Source organism: Dermochelys coriacea, chromosome 1 (genome assembly GCF_009764565.3).
Source record: "Dermochelys coriacea isolate rDerCor1 chromosome 1, rDerCor1.pri.v4, whole genome shotgun sequence".
NCBI classification, from domain to species: domain Eukaryota; kingdom Metazoa; phylum Chordata; order Testudines; family Dermochelyidae; genus Dermochelys; species Dermochelys coriacea.
The window spans coordinates 302725827-302748847 of NC_050068.2; the positions used below are offsets into that span (position 1 = coordinate 302725827).

A 23021-nucleotide genomic window follows, 5' to 3' on the forward strand; every position below is an offset into this window, starting at 1 on the left:
ACTATCAATTTACTACAGACAACATGAATTTGACCTTCTGTGTAACAAACACACGTGCACACACATTTTCCCATTGAATATTGGTAATGATAATCCAACACAGCAAACTATGATACTTACTTGTGATTGAGTTAAAGCGCTAGCCCCTTTGCTCTCTTGGGAAAGGAAAAATCGTATTGACATAAGCAGCTCTTGAATACAGCAGCGGAATTCTTCCTCATTTTGTCCACCAGTGGCAAGTGAGAACAGCCTCCGAGACTGAACTATATATTTAAAGATGTATTCTTGTGCCTACAAATGTCAAAACACAAGATCCTGAATCATATTAAACTCATTCTTCTTTAAAATTAGAAAATATAAAACATAGCGAAATTATATAATTCAAACCTATTTATAGCACTTGTCAGTATGGAGAACATGCCATTTAATTCTGGAAAGTTTTTAATCTTATTAGCAGCAATTTACTGCCAATCTTTTAATAAGGCCTCTCAACATTTTTTACTCTTTTTCCTTTAATAAAATCTATACACCAGGGAGCTCATCAAGAGGTGGCACTGAGGACTAGGAAATTTAGTTATTTGTTTTCCCATTTAAAAAAAAGTCTTTCCTCTTAACAATAACCAGAGAATGAGGCAACATGAGAGACAAAACAAGCTGATCTTAAGTTGCAGATTGCTGGAATATATACTAAGTAGATTGATAATATAACACAATGTTCAACTACAAGTAAGAGGTGAGGTGAGACCTTATCCAAACAGCTGCAAGTGAGGAGGGAAATGGACGACAGAGAGGCAGCGAAAAGGAATAGAAAGGGTGACTGATGGTAACTTGGGTGGACTGAAATCAAACCAAAACTCCAGTTTTAATAGAACTGTCTGGGACATAAGGACTGTCTCATTAAATTGCTATTTCTGGTCACAGGAGTCTTCTATTTTATCACAGACTTAATTACCACATGTGTAATCTACATAAGGTTTCTTGAAACCAACCACTATCCGTATTGCAATCAACAAAGGAGTCCTCAGTTCCCTAATTCTACTGGAGTCAACACCATGAATCAACTCTTTTCACAATTAAGGGCGAATAAACTGACTGATTGTACCCAACAGGTGTGTGAGTACACTGAACAGGTTTTGTAATTCTACCGCTCATACATACAATTCATGTGAAATCAATTGATTTAAATTAGTGCTGCTCTACAAATGCACTGGTCAGGTATGTTATTGTCTCTGATGATTTCTATTACCTTTAACACTTCATGGATATGCTCTTGTATCTCCATGTCTGTTACTCGATCAACATGCCACTTAAGTACTTTTATAAGATCTCTAGAACATAAAAAGGAAAATGATTACAGTGCAGAAGCGTGGAAAGTGTTATTTAACAAATTTCTTAGTATGGACTATACTAATTTAGGATTTGAAATGTGAACAAATAGCTTTCATAAAATAAACACAAAAAAAGTTTCGGTAACACAAGGTGTCTTCTTCCAGCAATTACCAGTTTGCTCAACTTGAAAATGCAGTCTATTGACATAATTACAGGACCAAACTTTCACTTAATTGTAGATCTGCTACAAAGTCATCTGATTGTTAATGAACAATTTGACTGTAGTATTAAGTATAAACACTTACATAGCTTTTGATAAAGATGCAAAAACTCATTTAATGCATAAGAACAAATCAATTTGCATTTAAAATAGTCTCTGCTTCTCCCTGTAGTCATGTGATTTTGGATTGTGATCTCATTAGATCACAAAAACTAAGCAGCATTGGACCTGAGCAGTACTTAGGCCTTGTCTACATTAGGGGGGAGATCGATCTAAGTTACGCAACTTCAGCTACGTGAACAACATAGCTGAAGTCAACATACTTAGATCTACTTTCTGTGGGGTCCACACTATGCTATATTGATGCATCCATCGTCGTGTGTTGACCCCCCAGTAAGTGTAGACAAACCCTTAGATGGTAAATCAACAATGACTAAGCAGAGTATGGAAATAAGTGATGTTCATGATTCAGTACTGTATACTCAGAAGGAGTAGAACACCATGACGGTAGGGGTACTGCACTGCTAAAAGCAGTCTCTCTTGATTTTAGATGTATAAGAAATGTCCTCCTAACCATTTACAGTCATTAAAGATCCCATGGTATTTTTCACAATAGTAGGGCTATGAGCCATAGCGTCCGGGCCAAATTTCAGTGTGGATGCTTGCATTCTGAATACCTAAGAATCTTCAGTTGGATATAGTACAAAGACCTGATCCTGCAAAGACCCATGCACATATTTAACTTTAAAAGTACTGTGGGTAGTTCCACTGAAGTCAGTTGGACTTTTCAGGGCATAAACTTAAACATGTATGTAAGTCTTTGCAGAATCCGCACCATGATCTTCACTTCGTGCCCTAAACAGTTATATAGCCATACAATATCCTCCAGGTGGCTGTGGTTCATCATGACATGAATAATAAGGTTATTAGAATTTACAGTCCAAAAAAGCCAGACACCAATTGCCACATTTCAGGTGGGCCTGAATAAAAGGACACCACTGGTGAGATCAGCATTGGAAAAGTTTGGGGGAAAAAGTGGGTTTTAAGTTGAGCTGGTTGAGGGGAGCAGAAGGGTGAGAGACGGACAGAATATTTTGCAAAATTTTCCCCAAGATTTTTGAAATGTAACATTTAAAAATTTCAATTGGCTCTAGTTTTAAGCTCTAGCTTGCCATAGTGTGGTGGCAAGTTACATAAAGAGGAATGCAATTTCTTTATTTATTTTTACTTGATGTTCAAATCCAAGATCAATATCTGGTTTTCACCCATTATGCTCAAGTTAAAGATAGAAGATTATTCAAAATCTAGTTCTTATTCCAATATTAGAACTGAAGGAAGTCATTTCTCTGATCATTTAAAATTATTTCAGCTATTATTGGACTTTGTTTTGGAGATTAAAATATAGTATCAGAAGAAATTAATTTCAACACATTTATTAATTTAATTTTATGGCTGGCTCTGCTTAGTACCTATAATTGTCAAAATTCCAAACAGTTACAAAAAGTTAGGACCTTACCTGTATGCAAGTGCACCTGCAAAATGACTTTCAATGTAAGTGTCCATTACTGGCTTAAAATGATGAAACTTGCTGTCCTGCAGCAAATTTATTATGTGAACCTAAAGAAAAAAGGAAAAAGAAAAATTGTAATGCCCTTTTCTCATTTCTTAAAAGTGATACAATCTTATTTCAAAATTATCAAGTATCTTTATTGTAAGCATGGTTATGCAGAACCATAAAGTACAACTTACCAAAGAATCAAATACTTTTGACCCATATTTTTGGGAATTTTCATCTAAAATGCCAAATAAAGTATCCAGTGTGTCTTGAAGAAACTATAAGTGGAGGAATAACAACAAGAATTTATGATCAAATATACTTCTTTGTAAGATGTAAAGAAATTATTTTTCTTACATTGGTTAATTGCAAAGGAAACAAGGAAAGAACAATATATACCTTTACTATTTCTGAACCATCAATGTCTTTTAATTTTGTGAGGCAACCTGCTATTTTATCTGGGTGCGCTCTCCACTTAAGAAGATCAAGCATATCTCCTGCAAAAAATACACTTAAGATTAAAGCTGAAAGAATGCCAGCACTTTAGATTTTAAAATTCTTCAGTTGCAACCCATATATGAAAACTGACCTTGCATCATCTCATAAGGGAACTGTCTATGGTCTGCAGTAACATGATCTGGCCAGCTTGTTCACCCACAACTTGAAATTGCTCCCTTAATAATTCTGAAGAACACTTGTCGAAGAGATCATGCTTGATTAAGGCAAGCCTCAGGACCCCATTCCACAAAGGGACAGGGGTGTTGGAACAATTTGTATAGGGGAGGTGCTGAGAGCCATTGAACCAAACTGTAAACCCTGTGTATGATGGAAACCACTTCAAGTCAGAGGGTGCAGCAGGGATCCATGCAGGTGAACCCTTAAGCCCCCATGCAGAATTCAATGGAACTCTGCATGCATATAAGGACCAATGCCAGACTGCAGCTCTCTCCTTACTCCTTTCTTCTTCAAACAACTATGCACCATATCTTTGATTAAATGCAACTTTTGGATGGCGCAACTAGCAATGTAACTTGATTCGTGGATCATCTTTGACTCATCAAGTAGTGAGACTGACTAAAGATGTAATAGGAAAAATATTTATTTTCACTTTTTTTCTGAAGGAACTAGATGGATGGAGGGTTGATTCTCATTACAAAGGATTTGTAATGCAACTGCAACTCTAAGACGTTCACTTCAAAGAAATCATTTAAGGAGCAAAATACAACTAGAGAATAGTTCAAGTATAAATGAAATGAATTGAGTACAAGAACAATATGAAGTATGAGAATCCCAGGTGACCGGGAAAAGAGACAACCACTTTCACATGTCAAGAGAAACCAGAAAATGAAACAGTTCTCAACAGAGATATGGGAATATAACAAACCCTTCAGGAAAATGGAAGTTTGAACAGGAAAAAAGGTCAGTGGTGGTGAAAAAAAATTACACCCAAGAGGAGAGAAAAACTCACATTTCACAGGCCTATTCTTTAAACATGAGCTGATTTGTTAGTTTAAAAAAAAAACCCGTTGGCACTACGAGCAATGGTTTTGATCTAACTTCTTGAGTTTAAAAAAAAAGGTTTATGATCATTTTTATAAGGAAAGCATTTGGGATTAACTTTCTGTCCTTCTCCCATAAATTCTAAAGTTTTCTTGTGATGGAAGTCATGTGGCCTACTATTCTCCCAAATGAAATATGAAATTCCCATATATAGTATGTATAATATTCTGAAAAGTTCAGTTCTGGGAATTTCAGAATCTCCCAAGTACACTCACTCCCGTTTTCTTATTAATTATCATCAGATATTGAATGTTGTTTGTTGGAATATGGATAGACTAATTTTAAGTACAGGTCCATCACTTGAAATACACACACGCTAATATCACATGTCCTTTCACTGTGGAACAGCTGCTTCTTTGTGCTCATTTCAATGGGTAGTGAGCATCAGTACTGAATGCAGGCCAATTGGCTAAAATGTCCTCACCTCCTATTTACAGACAGGGTAGATACCCTTTGTGTCTAGGCACATCTGGCTCTCTCATAACTTTGAAAAACAAACAAACAAACAAACAGACCTACTTAGTAAAGTCTGAACTAGTTAATTTGATACAGTTGTTTGCTGGATAAAAATAAATCTATGTATAATTTAAATTTTGTGAACTATTTTTAATACACATGCAGAATCCCAACAGAGTTAATGCTCACATGACCAAATATCCACGTCCTTTGCATTCGTTTCCTAAGCATTTTTTTGTTTATTCAGAATGAGGGGCTGGAAACTCACAATATGAACCTCCCTAAAGAAGATACTTGGGAGAGAGAAGCTTTACAGCAACACCCTCCACAAAGCATTGAGGGAGGTCTTGCAAAGGGACTCAAGTGAAACCACGCAAGTTCTTGGAAACTGTAGATTTGCAGATCAATCTAAAAAAACTATGACCCACAGAAGGATAAGTACTTGTGGTACCTTAGAGACTAACAAATTTATTTGAGCATAAGCTTTCGTGAGCTACAGCTCACTTCATCGGATGCATCCGATGAAGTGAGCTGTGGCTCACGAAAGCTTATGCTCAAATAAATTTGTTAGTCTCTAAGGTGCCATAAGTACTCCTTTTCTTTTTGCAAATAACTAACACGGCTGCTACTCTGAAAGAAGGATAAGTGTTTCTCTGGTAAAGTCAGGCCTAAGTCTACCCATGTCCTAAATTCTCAGTCTGTGTGCTAGGAGACCAGCAACATTGTGATAAGGCCAAAGCGGTCAACATCCCTCACAAACACAGAGGCTCTGAAGAAACTCAACAAGAAAAAGAAGCTAGTGAAAAAGCTGGCTAAAAAAGTATGTTGCCTTCCTGGCTTCAGAGTCACTGATCTAACAGATTCCTCGTATCCAGGTCTAGGTCTGAACAAAGCTGATAAAGCTCCTCCTCTTTCTCCTCGTTCACATTGAGAACATGGTGGCCAAGGTCAATGAAGTTATGTCTACTATCAAATTTCAAATGAAAAAGGCTGTGGGACATGTAAAAACGACTGAGGACTAGCTAATCTACAGCATTCAACTCGTCATTGACTTCCTGGTGTTCCTGCAGAACACCAACTGTCAGAACAGGCACCATGGGGAAACCACAGCACCTCTACAAAACTGGCTGTAATAACTGGTTTCAGAGCACTCAAAACAAAAACTAATAATAAAACCAAAACACTAAACACAAAAACAAAACACAACACAAAAACAAAAGAGGATATCAAAGAACAGTCTCAAGTGTACATAAAGAATATTTATGAGAAGAAAAGATCTGGTTGTTTGTGAGTAGTTTCTCTGACAAAATCAGGATGGATGGCTGCAAGAGGGTGCTAGAAGGTAGATACATTAGCCCCAGAATGTTAAAGGCCCTCTTCCCTACTAGCTGAGACATTGCCTCAGGTCAATGAGAGACACCTGATTCCAATTAAGGCTGCCTGAGGCCTTTAAAAACCCCTCCTCTGGTGAGAGAAAGGGGGAAGAGAGAGAGAAGCTGCTGACAGGCTAGTGGCAATAGGGAAATAAGCATCTCCAGGGTGAGAGACCGTGCTCCTTTCCATAGGGGGAAGAGCCAAATCTGAGTGCCTGCCAGGAAAAGGACTGACACCCCAGAGCAACCAACAGGGTGACACCCTGCACCAGTTAGGAGACAACGAAAGGTACCCACCCTGGGTTTTGTTTGTTTGTTTTTGAGTCTGTTTCCTTTTTTGTTTGGTGGAGGATAACCCCTTAGGACAACCCTCAGTCCTACCCTGAAAATACGACCAAGGGAGAACCGAAGGGGGAAGGTAAACCCTGCCTGAGTGGGGCTGATTACCCCAGGCCCACCATCGCCAGAAGGGGAAACGCTAAGTGTGGCGAGATGAAGAAGGTATTCTGCCACACTTCCTTGCCATCATGAATTGTACTATTAGGCATACAGGAACCAAGCCAAGAATCTTATGTGGTATAGTGGAAGAACTCAAAACACAAATCTTCCTGTATGCCTGTTATATTCACAACACTATCAGGAATATAAGGTTATTTTAATTAATCATAACTTGCTAAATGATCATTGACTTAAAAAGGAGGGGAAAGCAATGTCATATCAGAAAAGCAATAACCATCCAAATAAATAAAAACTGCTTTACCCTGAAGCCTACAATAAGCATGTTTTAAAAAATTGACAGATTAAGAGATTTTTCAAAGCAGCTGGGTTTTGATGACTCATTCTAAAAATAACGTATGTAATTCCAATATTATGTTCATTTAAAATCATCCTTGAACTGCATAAAATCAATGGTTCACCATGTACCATTTGTTTCCATCCGGTCATTAAAAGTAAGGAAAAAATATGTTTTTTTTAAAGCCCCAAGGAGAGCATCAGCTATCTTTTATGTCATAACACGAGTGCTTTAGTGTCCGTTTGGTGTTGAAAAGTCCACCCATCAAATTCACTTGAGATCATCATGTTTAAATAATCAACATATCATCCTACCATTTTGCGTGAGTTTCGTGGAGCAGAGAAAAGACGTAATCCAGAAAGACTCTTTAGTGATTTTTATTGCTTGGTGGTTATTCCCTAGGAGAATTCCCTTTGAAAATGGGAGTTTGAGGTAGCGACTAGAATCCTGAAGGTTTGTGTTTTCTTCACACTGTGAAAATAACCAAGTTAAAATCATTGCAAACTGTGGTAACTCTGTTGAAGTCAATGGAGCTATGATAATTCTCACTAGTGGAGGCTCTCACCCAAACTGCATTGCAACAAGCCAAATCTCTTAGAAACGGTATTTTTTTGTTTCAAAAACTTTACATGCAAAATGTTGCATTGTCTTTGTTGATGACTGCTTTATTATATATAGATACCCTACAATCTTTCATCAAGCACTTCTCAAAACACACAACTTAAAATAATGCACATACAAATCATTGAATAAATTATGAACCAACCAGACAGGTCTCTTAAAGATATTTAAACATTTATAAGAACAGCTCAAATGTCCAAAGATTAGATTTGCATTATAAATGCACAGAAAAACAGCAGAAAAACTGAGCACCTGATATTTTAAACCATCCTATTTCAACAATATACTTAAACATCTAGTATGTTATTGGTACTAGAGTCTAACACAACAAAAAGTTTTTACAAGTCTTTATGTCTTCTCTTCAGCAGAGTCTGTCTCTGGCCTTCTCAGTCACTGACAGGCTCCAGAGCAGGCTCAACTCTGGACAAGATGAGTCTGTCTGTTGCATAATTAAAAATGAATAGAGTTTTCAAATAGCAAAGTTAGAAATAATTTTAAGTTTGCATCTCAGCATAACAAGAATGTTTGCCTATACAAGAGCTTTCATGTGTAGCTCTTGTTATAGATGGGAAAATCCTCATTGGATCTGTGCGTTTAGATGGTACCCACACATCTGGTGTAAAACACTAATCAGTCTCCACAGTTTTTTGAATAGAGCAGCACCTACATATTGCAAGTTGTTTTATTTATTAGGAGTAGATCAAATTCCATCTCAACAGAGATAAAATCTTGAATGCACATTTGAATGAAAAAATTTAAACAGACCTCACATAGCACATCTGCTGCAGAATAGCAGGCCCTGGAGGGGTCAACCTGGTCAAATATATTCCAAAAGTGGCTATCATTTTTACATTGTGACAATTTTTAGCTTTATGGAATTCTTTATGCAACTGAGGTTTTCTTCAAATCTACATTCTGAGATACTGTGACTTTACAGTACATGCAGCACTGAAATACATAACTAGGTTCAACTGCAATTATAAACAGAATGTTGAGAGGACATTTTAACAATAAGACTATCACTCATTTGCTATCAGTTCAGTCTTTTTTTGTTTAATGCCTGTGGGCATTTGGAGTACTTTTCAGAGGAATCACAGAATGATTTCTGACCGATATTACCTTGTGCACAATGAGTTCATGAGTGCCATCTGGCAATGTTCTCCCATTTTCTTGAATCAGGGGCATGAAAGAAAAGCCAAACAACTTCTTCTCACCCTTTTCTTTTGCTGAAAACATATATAAATAAATCACTCACATTCTGGACTTAGGTTTATACTGTATGGCGTAGCATTTTTCTTTACTGCACTGTTAGCTTGAGGTATAACCTGAGTGTTGCCCCAACCCAACTCCTGTCCACACATACAAATCTCTAGCTTGTGTTAAGTGGTTCTTTAAACTTCAGCTAGCTGGCCAGTTAGGAGGAGTAAGGGGGTGGAAAAAGGGGGTCGTTGAGGATTAAGTGCTGCTGACACTCTGCTAATAGTGCTATAGCTATAGAGATGCGGCAGCTCCAGTTACAACAACTCATCAACTGCTAATGCAATCATTCTGTGTAGCTTCTGTGTTGTTTCCCAGTATGGTTATTCTCACTTGAGCTAGGCTAGTAGAGTGGAGTAACTTGAGTGCATTTACGCTAACCGTTGCAGGGAAGAAAAGCCCTTAAAAACAGCAACTGAAAATAATCCAATGCGTGAATGTGTATATTTAGTATCCATTTACATCTAGTTAGCACCAGCACAGCTTATGTCTCGTTTCATGTTTGTTTATGAAATAAATCCCCTTCCTAAGGTTATAAGTGTGTTGTTTTTGCCAAATTCCAAAAAGTTACTTCGAGGATATGCGATGAACCTGTAATTTCTTTGATGTAATTTACTGCAGATGGGCCCAATTCAAAACCTTGGACGCAACATCCTGAGATTCTAGGGAAGCTGAGATCCACACCTGAGCTTTGCAGCTCAAAGTTTTTACAAACTGTGCGTATGCCTTGTGTTTTAGCCCTGAGTGTTTTTTTTTTATTACTAATGTCATATAAAAACCAGAAAGTCAGAAAATGTCCACCTCCAATAACAACATTATCATGGCTACACTACAGGTATATGCAATACTTTCTCTTACAAGGTTAGACTGCAACATGTCTAAGTGAACAAATATCATTATGCAATTGGCCAAGTTAATTCTGGGATTGGATTTTGTATGTCCTGAATTTGTATTCAAATTTGCATCCTTCATGTTGCATTTTTCCATTTAATAAAATGAAGTCAGTTTCTCAAGGTATTAAATTTTTTTCCTATTTCACCAAAGCAGACTGCAAAATCTGAAAAGTTCTGTCATGAAGCTTTATAGGTAAAGAACATTTACCCCATGTCTCTCCGCTGTTTAGACGTTATGAAATTCAATACCCTAATGCAACTGTAACACAAAGCACTACAATAAATCATGAACAACGCTTACTAGAACAATGCCGAAATTCAAAGCGGATGTGTGCTCCCCTGAATTTATCCACAGGAATAGGAAGTTTCAGCAGCTCAGCCCATCTGGGACTGTTGTTGTGATAAAGCACAAAGGAATGGAACTTGCTAGCTGGCGGCTCTCCAGAGCCAAAGGAGATAAAATCCTAATGAAGAAAACAACTGGGTTAAAGGTTTAAAGATGGATTAACTATAAACTGACATGAGAACAGCCCTGAAATTGGTGTTCTCCAGGCTCCACGATCTTCAGAATAATCTAAAATAAACTTGTTCTCTCTTGTAATACTATGTCCCTGCATTCATGGGGAATGCAATTGTGTATTCCCTGAAGGTGGTTAGCAGAGTTTGGATTGCCTTGTGATCTATGGATTCCTCTCTGTAGGGTAGCAGAAGGGTATGCTGATTTCTATTATTCTAGTCTCTGTGCTGGCTGCACGCTTCCTATGGGTAATATAAATTACCATCAGTAAGCTGGAACACACCCTTCATCCTTTGTACCCATGACCCTATCACTTTTTTACATGTCATATGGGCCATTTGTTTTGGAAGTTTCTTCACTTTGAAATTTCAGGTTATCTATCATTACATATAGGACATAAGTTGTGCTTACTAGCATGCTAAGGGCAAGAGCTGGCCATCAAATCTGGAGAAGGGAAGGAATATTTGCCCAATTTTTGTGTGATAAGATGGTGGTGATTTTGGATTTCCTCTAGAGCAGCTAGCAGGTACCATAGCTGTGGGCTCTGCAAATGTCTGAGCTTCACCTAGTGTTATTACATGAGGGTGAGGTTTAGCCTTATTCATTTTGTCCCAACTTTGCAACTGGCAAGAGTCCATTCTGATTTGGTGCATTAGCAGGGTCACATCTCACCGTACCCTGACCGTAGTTGGAAGTGGGTGGTAGGATATGCACTGATGTGGCATGAATGTGTAAATGGGAGCCAGATTTAATACTGTACAGAGATTTAGCACATTCCATGTGTGGCCTCTCATTCTCCTCTAAGGTGAGAGACCATATAGGGGACTTCAGTCTGTTTGGTCAAACATTAAAGTGATTCAACACATGTAGAACTAACAGGCTATGATTTAAATGGAACAGGACAAAACAGGAAGGATAATGATTAGGAGTCTTGATTGATAATGAAAGTGCACAATAAAAGCTGCAGGCTGAGGCATAGCCATCTCTGCCTTGCATCTTAATCCAAGTCCTACTGGGAGCAATAAGACACCATCAGACTGCATTTTGTATTCATCACCAAAAAAAAGGTAATTTTCAAAGAAATGTACCTGGAATTGTAAGTGAAAATATTGGGAAGTCAAGGACACTTGTGTGCCTATGAACATTTTAGACAGGCGGTACTTAAGGTTCCATTTGAGTAAAGAACTTAGGGAAATGCTCAACTTTAAGCATATAAGTATTTCCACTTAACTGAAATATTCATATGCTTAAAATATAAGCACATGGTGCTCTGCTGAATCTGTGCCTATGCTACAAATTCAGGAAAGTATTTAAGCACATGCTTCATTATAAGCATGTGCATAAGGCATATTGACTTAAATGGGAATTAAGAATGCACTTTAAATACATGCTTAAATACTTTCCTGAAGAGGGATACTTTCCCATAGAGGGATACTTTCCCGTATTTGCACTTTGGAATGTAAAATCCATTATATGCTTTTAAGAGATTGTAGAAATAAGTGGGTGAGTCTGGGAATGGCCCATCTATTTAAATTGGCAAGTCTATTTTCAATATAATTAAGTGCACTAATTATGCTCTTAAACTAATAGATTAATTTCCACACAGTAATAACTATTAATTAAAATTACTTCATTTGCTAATCTTTGTTGCCTTTTCTCTAAATATCAAATAACTGAAGGATATATTTGAATGTGAACATATTTATCAGAGGTTTTCATTTTTATTTTTAAAACCCTTCCTCAATATTAAAGTATTGCAACATTAAAAGTTAGCTACCACAAAAATATCCAGAAAACCTATGACCAAATAAACAGCAACAAAAATATAAACAAAAATGGAAGACAGTATGAGTGGTTTGCAAAAATGTATTAGCTATCACTGATTGACTAAATTACAGTAGTTGGGATAGCAAATAGCTTATTCTAAGGAGAAAGAATTCAAATTTAATTTACATCTCACAGTACAAGTGAAAATATTTGCTCTAAGGACAGTTATCACATATCTTTTGCTAATATGCAGTTTAGCAATATGGCCTGTTAATAGGATGTTCAGGTAAAGGTTAATATGACAAATTATAATATCTGTCAGGAAATAAAAAAGGATTTTGAGAAAAAACATAGTTAATAGTTTAAATTAACAATATTTGCTTAGCATCAACACTAAACACAAGCCTTCACTCTCTCTTTTTGTTTTTCACGGTCAGCGTCAAAGTAGTACCTTTAAAATTTGGCCACAACTGTCCACAATGTGCATCATCACTTCCACGTTTCTGGCCACACTTTTTCCTCCTTTTTCAAATTCTCCTCTTTCTATAGTGATGTACAAATCATTCCTCATTTCGCCTATAGAAAGAAAACATAAAACCCAAAAGTATAAGGGGCAATGCAAACCACATTAATACAACCTGAATTCTGTGGGAAGGAAGTAGAGAAGCAAATTCCATATGAGAATGCTAAATCCCTTTTAAGTGTATGTTTCAAAGTAAAAGCCAGTCTGGCTTTGGCTTTCTCTAGGGACAGGATTAATTAGAGCTGTTTAGGTGCAAATGGACAGAACTCCCAGTGAAACTATGTCAACAATTAGGGGCCACAACCTAGGAACTTCCTCTTCATGTCTCACCTCTAGGTTTGGTAGAAGTCAAATTGACGCTACAAACCTATAGCAAGTGGAGTCCAAACTGTAGAATAAAGTTAGATATGTTCCATAATATGTTCCATCGTCCCTTAAATAGTACAGTAAATTGTCTATCAGGGTTTAGTGAACATCAGGCACAATACTTTTGTGGGTCAGTTTATTTAAAGTTTACTCTAATCTATAATCAGTGCTTGTGTTCCAACCATGAAGAATACAGAAGAACTAAAAGAACAGTTCTATTCTGATTTGGATGACACAATCAAATCTATACCCAGTGAAGACAAACTCATACCTTAGGGAGACTTTACTTCCAGAGCTGGAAAAGATTCCAGCTGGTCTAATAAAGAACTATGGTATCAGAAAAATCATCAGCAACAGTCTTCTCCTGCTCAGGAAGTGTGCTGAACATGAGCTTGTTATTATCAACACAATCTTTAGGAAAGCTGACAAATATAAAACTTCATGGATGCATCTGAGATCAAAGCACTCGCACCTGATTGACTATGTCATTATACAGTAGAGAGACATTAGGGACATCAAGATGAGCAAACAGTTGGACTGATCACAGGATGACCAGAGCCATTTTCATTTTACATGTGGTATTTCACTCATGAAACAGTGCCAAACAGATCAAACTAAAATTGAACATAGCAAACTTGAAACGTCCATTTCATCAGGGAAAACTGAGAGGAAAAAATGTGATAGCATTACATCACCCAAAAACACACTCAAAGTGGTATATACTGAAATCAGCCATCCTCCAAGCAACAGAAGAAACTCTAGGCAAAAATCAAAGATGACATCAGGATTATTTGGATGAAAATTATGATGAAAACAAAAATCCTAAAGGAAAAGAGAGATGCATTTATGGCTTGAAAAAACAATAAAGAATCAACATCGAAACAAAGATAAATTCAAGTGCCTGCAAGCCAAGGCACAAAAACAGCTTTGTGTTCTACAGGATAACTGGTGGGAAAAGAAAGCAAAAGAAATACAGCATTATGCCAATAGTAACAACACAAAGTTGTTTTATAACTCCCTGAAGCCATTTATGGCCCACTGAAATCAGGTCCACTAAAGAGTTCAGATGGATCTATCTTAATCAAGGACAAGACAGGCAACTCCGAAAGATGTGTGCCACTTTACTGAGTTACTGAACCTTCCCTCTACTGTCAACTCACAGGTGCTAGAGGAACTAACACAGCACCTCAAACATGAAGAAATTGGGAAGTTATCTCCTGATGAAGAAGTGCAAAAAGCTGTGAACAAATGAAGACAGGTAAATCACCATGGAAAGACAGAACAGCAGGTGAAATCATTAAACTTGAAGGCCTCCAAACTGTCAACTATCTAAATGAAATTATTAAGGATATTCTGGAAATTGGAAAATTCCGCAAGATTTCAAAAGATGCAAGCATAATTATACCATACAAAAATAAAGGCAATAAATCTGATTGTGAAAACTATCAGGTTATCTTTCTTGCTATCAGGGCTCTACTATCAGGGCTTCCCTGCTATCAAGGCTCTTCCTTGGCTCTACTGTTACCAGCAATGTAGATCTTGATGCTGAGCTCACTAGTAGAATCAGCAAAGCAGTCAGGAATTTTGGTCTTTTCCAAGACAGAACCTGGAACAGTAACAAATTGTCAACTAATATGAAAATCCATAGTTATGAGACATGCATTTTATGCACTCTTCTATGTAGCTCAGAAACATGGACGACTTATTCCAAACCTATCAAAAGACTAAATAGTTTTCATATCAGATGCTTGTGAAAAATTCTTCAAATAAGATAGCAAGACAGGGTGACAAATGTAGAAGTGTTAAATCGTGCTGGTATGTCAGTCATTCATGGGAATGCTGATTAGTAAGAAAAAACTCAGGTGGCTTGGACAAGTCAAGCAAATGCCAGATTACAGGATCCTGAAGATTTTGAACTTCACAGTACAGAGTACAGCTGTACTCTGAAGTTCACAAAAAGTCTAGAAAGACAGGCAGACCATGCCCAGATTTCAGGATGCTTGCAAAGATGATTTAGTATCCTTTGGAATCTCTGTGGATGACTGGGAAAGGAGTGCAGAACGCAGCTCTAGTTGGTGGAGTCAGCTTGTAGATGGAGCAAGGCATTGTGAGGAGGACTGGATCATGCTTTGTGATGACCAGCATCAAAGGAGGAAAGAATCTGCTGCTTGGATTCAGAGCATTGCTAGTGTGTGGGTATGCCCTACCTATGGGACTGTCCCTGATGCATCAGACTCAGCAGCCAAAACTCATCAGCGTGTACACCATGCTCTGTAAAGATAGAGTGGGTCATTCTTCTTCTGTCAGCAGGGTGGTAAGATCCTTGCTTGTACTTTGCTCAATTGGCTTGTTGAAACAGTATCAGAGAAACTTCTAGCGGAGACCCAATGTGAATTTAGATCAGGTCCAAGCACCACGGATATGATTTTTTTTTGAGAGAGAGACTGATTCAGGAAAGTTGCATTGAACAAAACATGGAACTGTATGCTGTCTTCATTAATCTAAAAAAAGCATTCAACACTGTCAGCACAAATGGTCTCTGGAAAATTCTAGAGATATTTGACTGTCCCACCAAATTTATTAATATCCTTTGTCAATTCCACAAAGACACAACTGATCAAGTATTCTCAGATGATAGTCTCACAAAACCATTCCCCAAATCTAAACAGTTTGTACTCCCCATCAGCCTGGGGAAAAAAAATGAACTCTTCCAAGCAGCCCCTTCAGCCACGACCACTGAGCCAAATATCACCACTGATGGTACAAAACTATAGAATGGCTTGGCAGTACCATCTAAAGTGATAGTTTCCTGGATCAAGAAATGTCAAACAGAAAGCCAGGCTTTCAGAAGACTTTGGCATGAGATATTCAACCAGCATACCATCAGTCTTAACAAAACTGATGTGGCACAATGCAGCAGTGACATGTGTGAAAGTTGGGAGAGTTTACCACAGAAACATCAAGCAACTTGAAAAATTTCACATGCATTGTCTTTGCTGAAGGTTTTCTGGCAAGACAAAGTTTCAAACATTCACATTCTTGGAAGACCTAAACAATAAGCACTGAGGCAGTGATTTATTGAAATTCAGATTCGATGGACAGTATGAGGGGGTCCCCATGGTCATCCTGGACTGTGGGACCACTGAGCCCTCTGTCCCACCAACCTGGAGTATCCCTCTCACACTGTAATGCTGTGTCGAGCCATAAACGCTGGCAGGCACTGAACTTACTCAGACATCCACGGGCAGGGGGACACACAACTGAGTTACATGAATGATCTCTCAGCCACTCATGAATCATCAATAGAGAGGCTCCAGTCAATTCCCCCCAACTCCCCAGCTTTGCACCCGAGAGCTGTACTGTCTTACACTGGTCAGAAGCCTGGCTAATGTAAGTCCATTACCCAGTCTGCCCCTCCCTCGATGTGGAGAGGACACATACTAGGCTTGGTAAACTGAGCTGAGATTTCCCAAATCCTTCAACCAAAACACACTGTTTTATATAAAACAGATTTATTAACTACAGAAAGATAGTTAATAAATAGATACAGAAAGATTTTAAGTGATAATAGGTAGCAAGCATAGAGATCAAAAGTTGGTTACTTAAGAAATAAAAGTAAAAATTCTCAGTTTGAGTTCTACAGATGAAATAGGATTTGAATCAAGCAGTGTCTCACCCTGGCAGATGGTCCAGGTAGGTCACAGATCTTTAATACACAGGCTGGAACTGCCTTCCAGCCCAGGACCACCCTCAGCCAGTTCCAGGTCTTTGTCCTTCAGACGTTTCTTCCAAGTGTTGAGTTGCGAAGGGGGGGGGGAGAGGCCAAGTGATTATATCACTTCCCCTCTTTTATAGCTTTTGACTTGAGAATCAGGCAGTCCGCATTGACTACATGTTCCCTCTGAGAAGTCTTCTAGGATGGCCATTGAGAGAGTGGAATCCTTTTAATTGGCCATTAGAGCATCTGGCTACTCCATAGTTGTACCTCAAAGGCTGGTTGTGGGTGTTCCCAACCTCACAACATATTTCAGTAATATACACAACAAAACTTCCTAACTTCACATACAGAGATAGTACATACAATCCAATGGCTCAAGACTTTTAAAATGATACCTCACAAGGAATACTTTGTACAAAAGATATCATAATTACATGACAGTGGTGAATATGGGGGTTCCAGGGTGCGACTGAGTTAGAGTGACACAGACAGGTCATGTTATCATAATGGGTGATGGCAGACTCCCAAAAAAGTCCTCTTTGGTGAGCTGAAACTCAGAAAGAGCAGGAAGGGTAATCATTCTAAATACTTCAAAGATACCATTAAGTTGCATGTCAACTCGTGTGGCATAAATATGGATAACTTCAAAGACACAGCCAAGGACAGACCTGAATGGAGAGCAACTATGCATAAAGGCTGTAAATACTTCAAAAAAGACAGATGCAAAAAGCTGACTGAAAATAGAGCCAAGAGTCATTCAAAGTCTTCAGTAGGAGCCTACACATTCCTATATGACATCTGTTCATGACCTTGCTGTACACAGATGGGGCTATACGACAAAGCCATATGTATGTACTTTTAAAAAAATCATCAAGGACGCCCATAGGTGTTCTTTTTATTGTAGAGTCATAAATATTCAAATAAATATTTTATAAATAATGATAATGATGACACATCATTACAATAGTTCATCTTAAGATTCAATCAACTTAAACTTTGCAGGATAGCATCATATTATGTCACTTTTCCTTGCATACATTCTACTTCATGTGACTAACGATTTTCAAGTAGCAGAAATGCTGACACTGTGATAGGAGTGAGTGTTTTTACATTAGTCAGCTGATACATGTGAGATTGTTAATAAAATCATCCCACCAAAACATAATCCAAACTATGGCCCGATGAACAAAGGTACAGACTTGTTTTTTTGCTACACGACCAATTTCCTTTCAGTCCTTCAGGACTATGCCATAACAAAGATGAAGATGGGGGTCTAAATTATGTTATTCAAGTGGCAAGCAAACCAGGAATATAACATCTTGCTATTTCTGGATTTTACAGAAACTTTGTCTACTTTAAAAAAAAGTTTATAATAAAATTTTCTAGAAATGATAACACGATAGGATGCTAAGTAACAGAAACATGTGACGTGGGATCCTTGTGTGGGACACATTTACTCAAGTATTGGTTCTAGTCTCTCACTTTGAAAAGCTTTAAATTCAGAGAAATTGTTAAAAATTCATCTTTTTTTAATTAAAAAGATGATTTGCAAGAGGAATTTTGGCATGGAAGTGGGAGCTATGGATACATCTCCTTCAAGGATAAACTTGAATTCTAGGTGCATCTGCTGTAAATTCAGCAGTTCCACTTCATAAGGAGTTGTGCATATTTTGTATGTTGTCTCCATAAAAACACATACCACCAAGTTCCAGAAATGTTAGGTCCTAATGAATCTGTAACTCAGTTGAAATCACAGAATTCTTCCTGATTCTATTTTTTAAATTGTGCAGAAGTTTGATGCAAAACAATATAGCAATTCTGGCATGCTCAAAAGCTTTAAAAACTTTTGTGAAGTTTTCAAAGCCATGGTCCAAGTTTCAGTTTTTTAAATGCCAAACCAACTCTTTTTTTTTGTTGCCCACAGAGCTCTAATTGCAGGGAAGAAGGGACAAAAGAGGAGGATGTTCCCTTCATAACATCAACGTGCTATCAGCTGAATGAGCCACAGCAGACTTTAGTGGGGCAGAGGGGTGTATAATTTAGACAATACACTTCCTGATCTAAATTCACTCTGGAAACTCTACCCTGTTTTTGACATCTCAGATAAACCAAGTCATCTGGGTTGACTTACTGGAGAAAACATGGAATTTTTTCAGTATTATCCAATGGGAATTAAAACAATGAAGAGCATACATCTCTCTCATGCTATGGGAGGAACAACATGGCTTTATAAGGTAAAAGATGGGTAAAAGCCAAGGGGAAATGACTGAATCACACAGAAGGATGAATCATATAGAATGGATGCTATACTTAAATATCCATATAAAGCAAATATACGCTCAATGTCAGGCAGATAAAACAACAAGCTGCTATTCACAAGGCCAATATCAAATATGAAGCACTATAATGCAATACTTTTGATGCTTTTATTGCATCATAGCCCATTTTATTTCTATTAAATATTTATTTCTATTAGATGATACAGTTAGTTCAACAAAACACATACATACTGTAGACATAACACTGCTGGAATGCTACGGTACTTGAAGCCAAGCTCTCAAGAAATCTTTAGCATTTTCTATATGTCTATATATTGTACACAAAAAAATAGGTTAAAAGAATGTTAAAGTTGTAAAGTAAAGCACTCCTAAATTAGTAAATGTTAGAATTAAGGTTGTGTGTGCAATCTTAATTTGGCATCCTTGTGTATATGTGTTATCCGACCGTTTAAATTATGATACCATGCAATTTTTTCCATAGGACCCATTGCCTCATTCCATACACAGAGTGGATGGTTCTCTGGGGACAAATCAGGGCTGTGTAATAAGGAAGGCAGCTGAAATTAGGAGTAATAGTTGCAGAGATGAAGCACGATCAGTACAAATGGAATCTTCAGAAAATTTAGCTGCCAAATTAATAAATTTATGAGCATATGGGTTTTGTTTGTTTTTAATATGGGCAAAAAATGTATTTTCCCCCATCTCATATTTGAATTCCTTGGGTGAAGTATTTATTTTATTTTATTTTATTTTTAAAGGCAGCCTGAGGCAGACACCTAGCATGGTAAATTTAAGCCCAAGAAGTTAAATTTTCACAAAATTATAAGCAACTGAAATCAGGATCTTCTAATGGGTAGTGTCAAGCAACTTTAAGTATAGATGGCACTACCAGCTCTACCTATTATATACATATTGGGTATAAAAAATACAAACACAGATGTGACTTGTACATCTCCTCAAAAATTGTGTGTGTATAGATAACATTTGCCAGTTATCACAAACTCCAGTGGATCACAGCTGGTATTATAATGGCCCACCATTAAGGGCTCTTGATGTAGGAGGAACTCTGTAGAAAGAGGAGGGTATATATCAGGTATATATCAACAAAGTCACTAATGAAGCTAATAATGACCAGGGTCTGATAACCAGCCACACAGCTATAGCAGGGCTAAAAGCTGCTTCTCTGTGTGGATGTGGAATCATGAGATGAGAGTCAAAAGAAACTAGCAGACAGTTTTGGCTTGTGAGTCTGTCAGTCCTTGGAAAAGACAGAGGCAACATGGTCATTTCTTGGACAGGGCCTAGGTGCAAGGCTTGAGGTTTCTGCTAAAGGGAATTTGCTGTTTGTTACCATTCCTGTTTCAGAAAACAAACAGATTATGCAAAGAAAGCACCCTGACTCTCTGTCATCAAACAGGTGACTGGCCTGAATGGCCCTGAAAATCTGGCACCACTTGGCCAAAAGATAACAGAACATTTTTCCTTTTCTTCTACATAAGACCGGCCACGCTGGCTGGGAGCAAAGGTTCATCTAGCTCAGTGTCCTGTCTTCTGACAGTGGCCAATGCCAGGTGCTTCATATGAAATGAGCAGAACAGGTAATCATCGAGTGATCCATCCCTTGTTGCCCATTCCCAGCTTCTGGCAAACAGATACCATTGATGGACCTATCCTCCATTAATTTATCCAGCTCTTCTTTGAACCCTGCTACAGTCTTGGCCTTCACAACATCTTCTGACTAAGAATACCACAGGTTGATTGCGAGTTGTGTGAAGAAATAGCTAAATATATTTTTAAAACCAAAACAAAACCTAAACACTAAAAAAAAAAGTTATCTACCTTTTTATAACTGTTGTTCTTCAAGATGTGTTACTCAAGCCCATTCCATTCTATTTCTAGCTGCGTACAAACCAACGTGCACTGTCGGAGATTTTTACTTTAGTGATATCCATAGGGTCAGCTATAGCACCCCCTTGAGTGCCATGCTCATGTGTATATTAGGTGCTGCCGACCATACGCCCTCTCAGTTCCTTCTTGCCCTCAACTTCGACAGAGAGGAGGGCGGGTAATGAAATGGACATGAGCAACATATCTTGAAGAACAACAGTTACCTACCTTTTTGTAAGTGTTTTTTCTTCTTCGAGTGCTTGCTCATGTCAATTCCATTCTAGGTGATTCACAAGCAGTATCCTTGGAGGTGGGCTCGGAGTTCACAGTCTAGCAACTTGCAGTACTGCTCTACCAAAGCCAGCATTCTCCCGGGCCTGCTGGGTAAGTGCATAAAGGGACGTAAATATGTGGATGGACGACTAGGTGGCTGCCCTACAGATGTCCTGTATAAGCACCTGGGTAGGAAAGCTGCCGAAAAGGCTTGCACCCTGATTGAATGGGAGGTTACAATTGCCGAAGGGGGGCACATTTGCTGATCATAGCAGCAGCGAATGTAGGCAGTGATCCAGGAAGAAATTCTTTGAGCAGACTCCAGACGACCATTCATGCTGTTGGTCACCGTGACAAACAATTGCGTCGACTTGCAGAATGGCTTGGTCTATTCAATGTAGAAGACTAGTGCCTTCCTGACATATAGGGAATGCAATCTATGCTCCTCCTGCGACTAATGAGGCATTGGAAAAAATGCAAGTAAATGTCCTGGCCCGCATGAAACTGCGAGACCACCGTGGGCAGGAAAGCCAGATGGAAGACCATATAGGGTGGTTCCGAGGCAAGCGCCCTAATCTCAGAGACCTGGAGGGCAGATGATATCGCAACTAGGAATGCAACCTTCCAGGAAAGGAGAAGGAGAGAGCAGGAAGCCAGAGGCTCAAAGTGGGGTCCTGTGAGCCATGACAGAACAAGATTCAGGTCCCATGGTGGAACGGGGTCCCAAACGTGTGGCTAGAGGTGCTTGAGTCCCTTGTGGAACCTGGCAGTCATATCCTGGGTGAAAACCAACCTACCTTCGAGCGGCGGATGGAAGACCAAAATAGTAGCGAAGTGGACCTCAAAGATGAAAGGGTCACCAATGGGGATAGAGCTGCGAAGGGAACCCTCTCCAACATCGATGCAGGATTCCACCATCATTTGGGTGATGGCAGTATGTGTCCGGGACTCTGACCATACGGTTCACACTGTCTGTTGGGGATATAGACCGATGCCAGCCACATCTGCAGGGGCCTGAGGTGGAGCCGTGCGTGCCAGACTATGCAAATGCAGGCTTCCATGTGGCCTAACCATAGCAGGCAATGTGAGAGGTTGTGAGAGGGTGGGCTTGCATGCACAAGATCAGGTCTGTCATGGCTTGGAACCAAACCTCGGGAGGAAGACTCTGTCTGAGTAGAGTTGAGGACTGCTTCAATGAACTATATGCATTTTACTGGAATTAAGGTCCATTTTTTTTCTTGTTTATTAACAGCCCCAGACAGAACAATGAACTGTAAGAACCGCTAATGCTCTTGTGATGCAAAACAAAGCACTCCGACCAACTGTTACAGGCGGTAAGAAGGAACTGAGAGGGTGTAGGATCGGCAGCGCCTAATGTACCAACGCATGAGTGCAGTACTCAAGGGGGCGTTACAGTCCAGCCTATGGATATCGCTAAGGTAAAAATATCAGACAACTGTGCACATGAGCGCGCACTCACCTAGAACTAGAATGGAATTGCCATAAGCAAGCACGCGAAGAAGAACTTACAGATCTCAACATTCTCACATGGACTTCCAATAGGAGTTGTGGGGTTACTTCTCCATGCAAATCTTTGAAAATACAGAAGTTATGGTACGGTCATATTAAATTAA

General features: G+C 38.6%; 1 protein-coding gene and 1 pseudogene across 4 annotated transcripts in view; one reads left to right on the plus strand and one right to left on the minus strand.

The window, feature by feature from the left end:
* DOCK4 (dedicator of cytokinesis 4) overlaps positions 1-23021 on the minus strand; it is a 397340-nt gene that overhangs the window by 139187 nt on the left and 235132 nt on the right. For all 4 annotated transcript variants that reach the window (XM_038397445.2, XM_038397456.2, XM_038397428.2 and 1 more), the window contains exons 14-22: positions 12793-12917; positions 10359-10521; positions 9027-9133; positions 7601-7757; positions 3504-3601; positions 3299-3382; positions 3066-3166; positions 1247-1328; positions 121-291 (exon numbers count right to left, since the gene is read on the minus strand). In XM_038397445.2, the coding sequence (XP_038253373.1) occupies positions 121-291; positions 1247-1328; positions 3066-3166; positions 3299-3382; positions 3504-3601; positions 7601-7757; positions 9027-9133; positions 10359-10521; positions 12793-12917 (1088 nt within the window). The remainder of the gene's footprint in view (positions 1-120; positions 292-1246; positions 1329-3065; positions 3167-3298; positions 3383-3503; positions 3602-7600; positions 7758-9026; positions 9134-10358; positions 10522-12792; positions 12918-23021) is intronic.
* LOC119861075 lies at positions 4386-6253 on the plus strand (annotated as a pseudogene).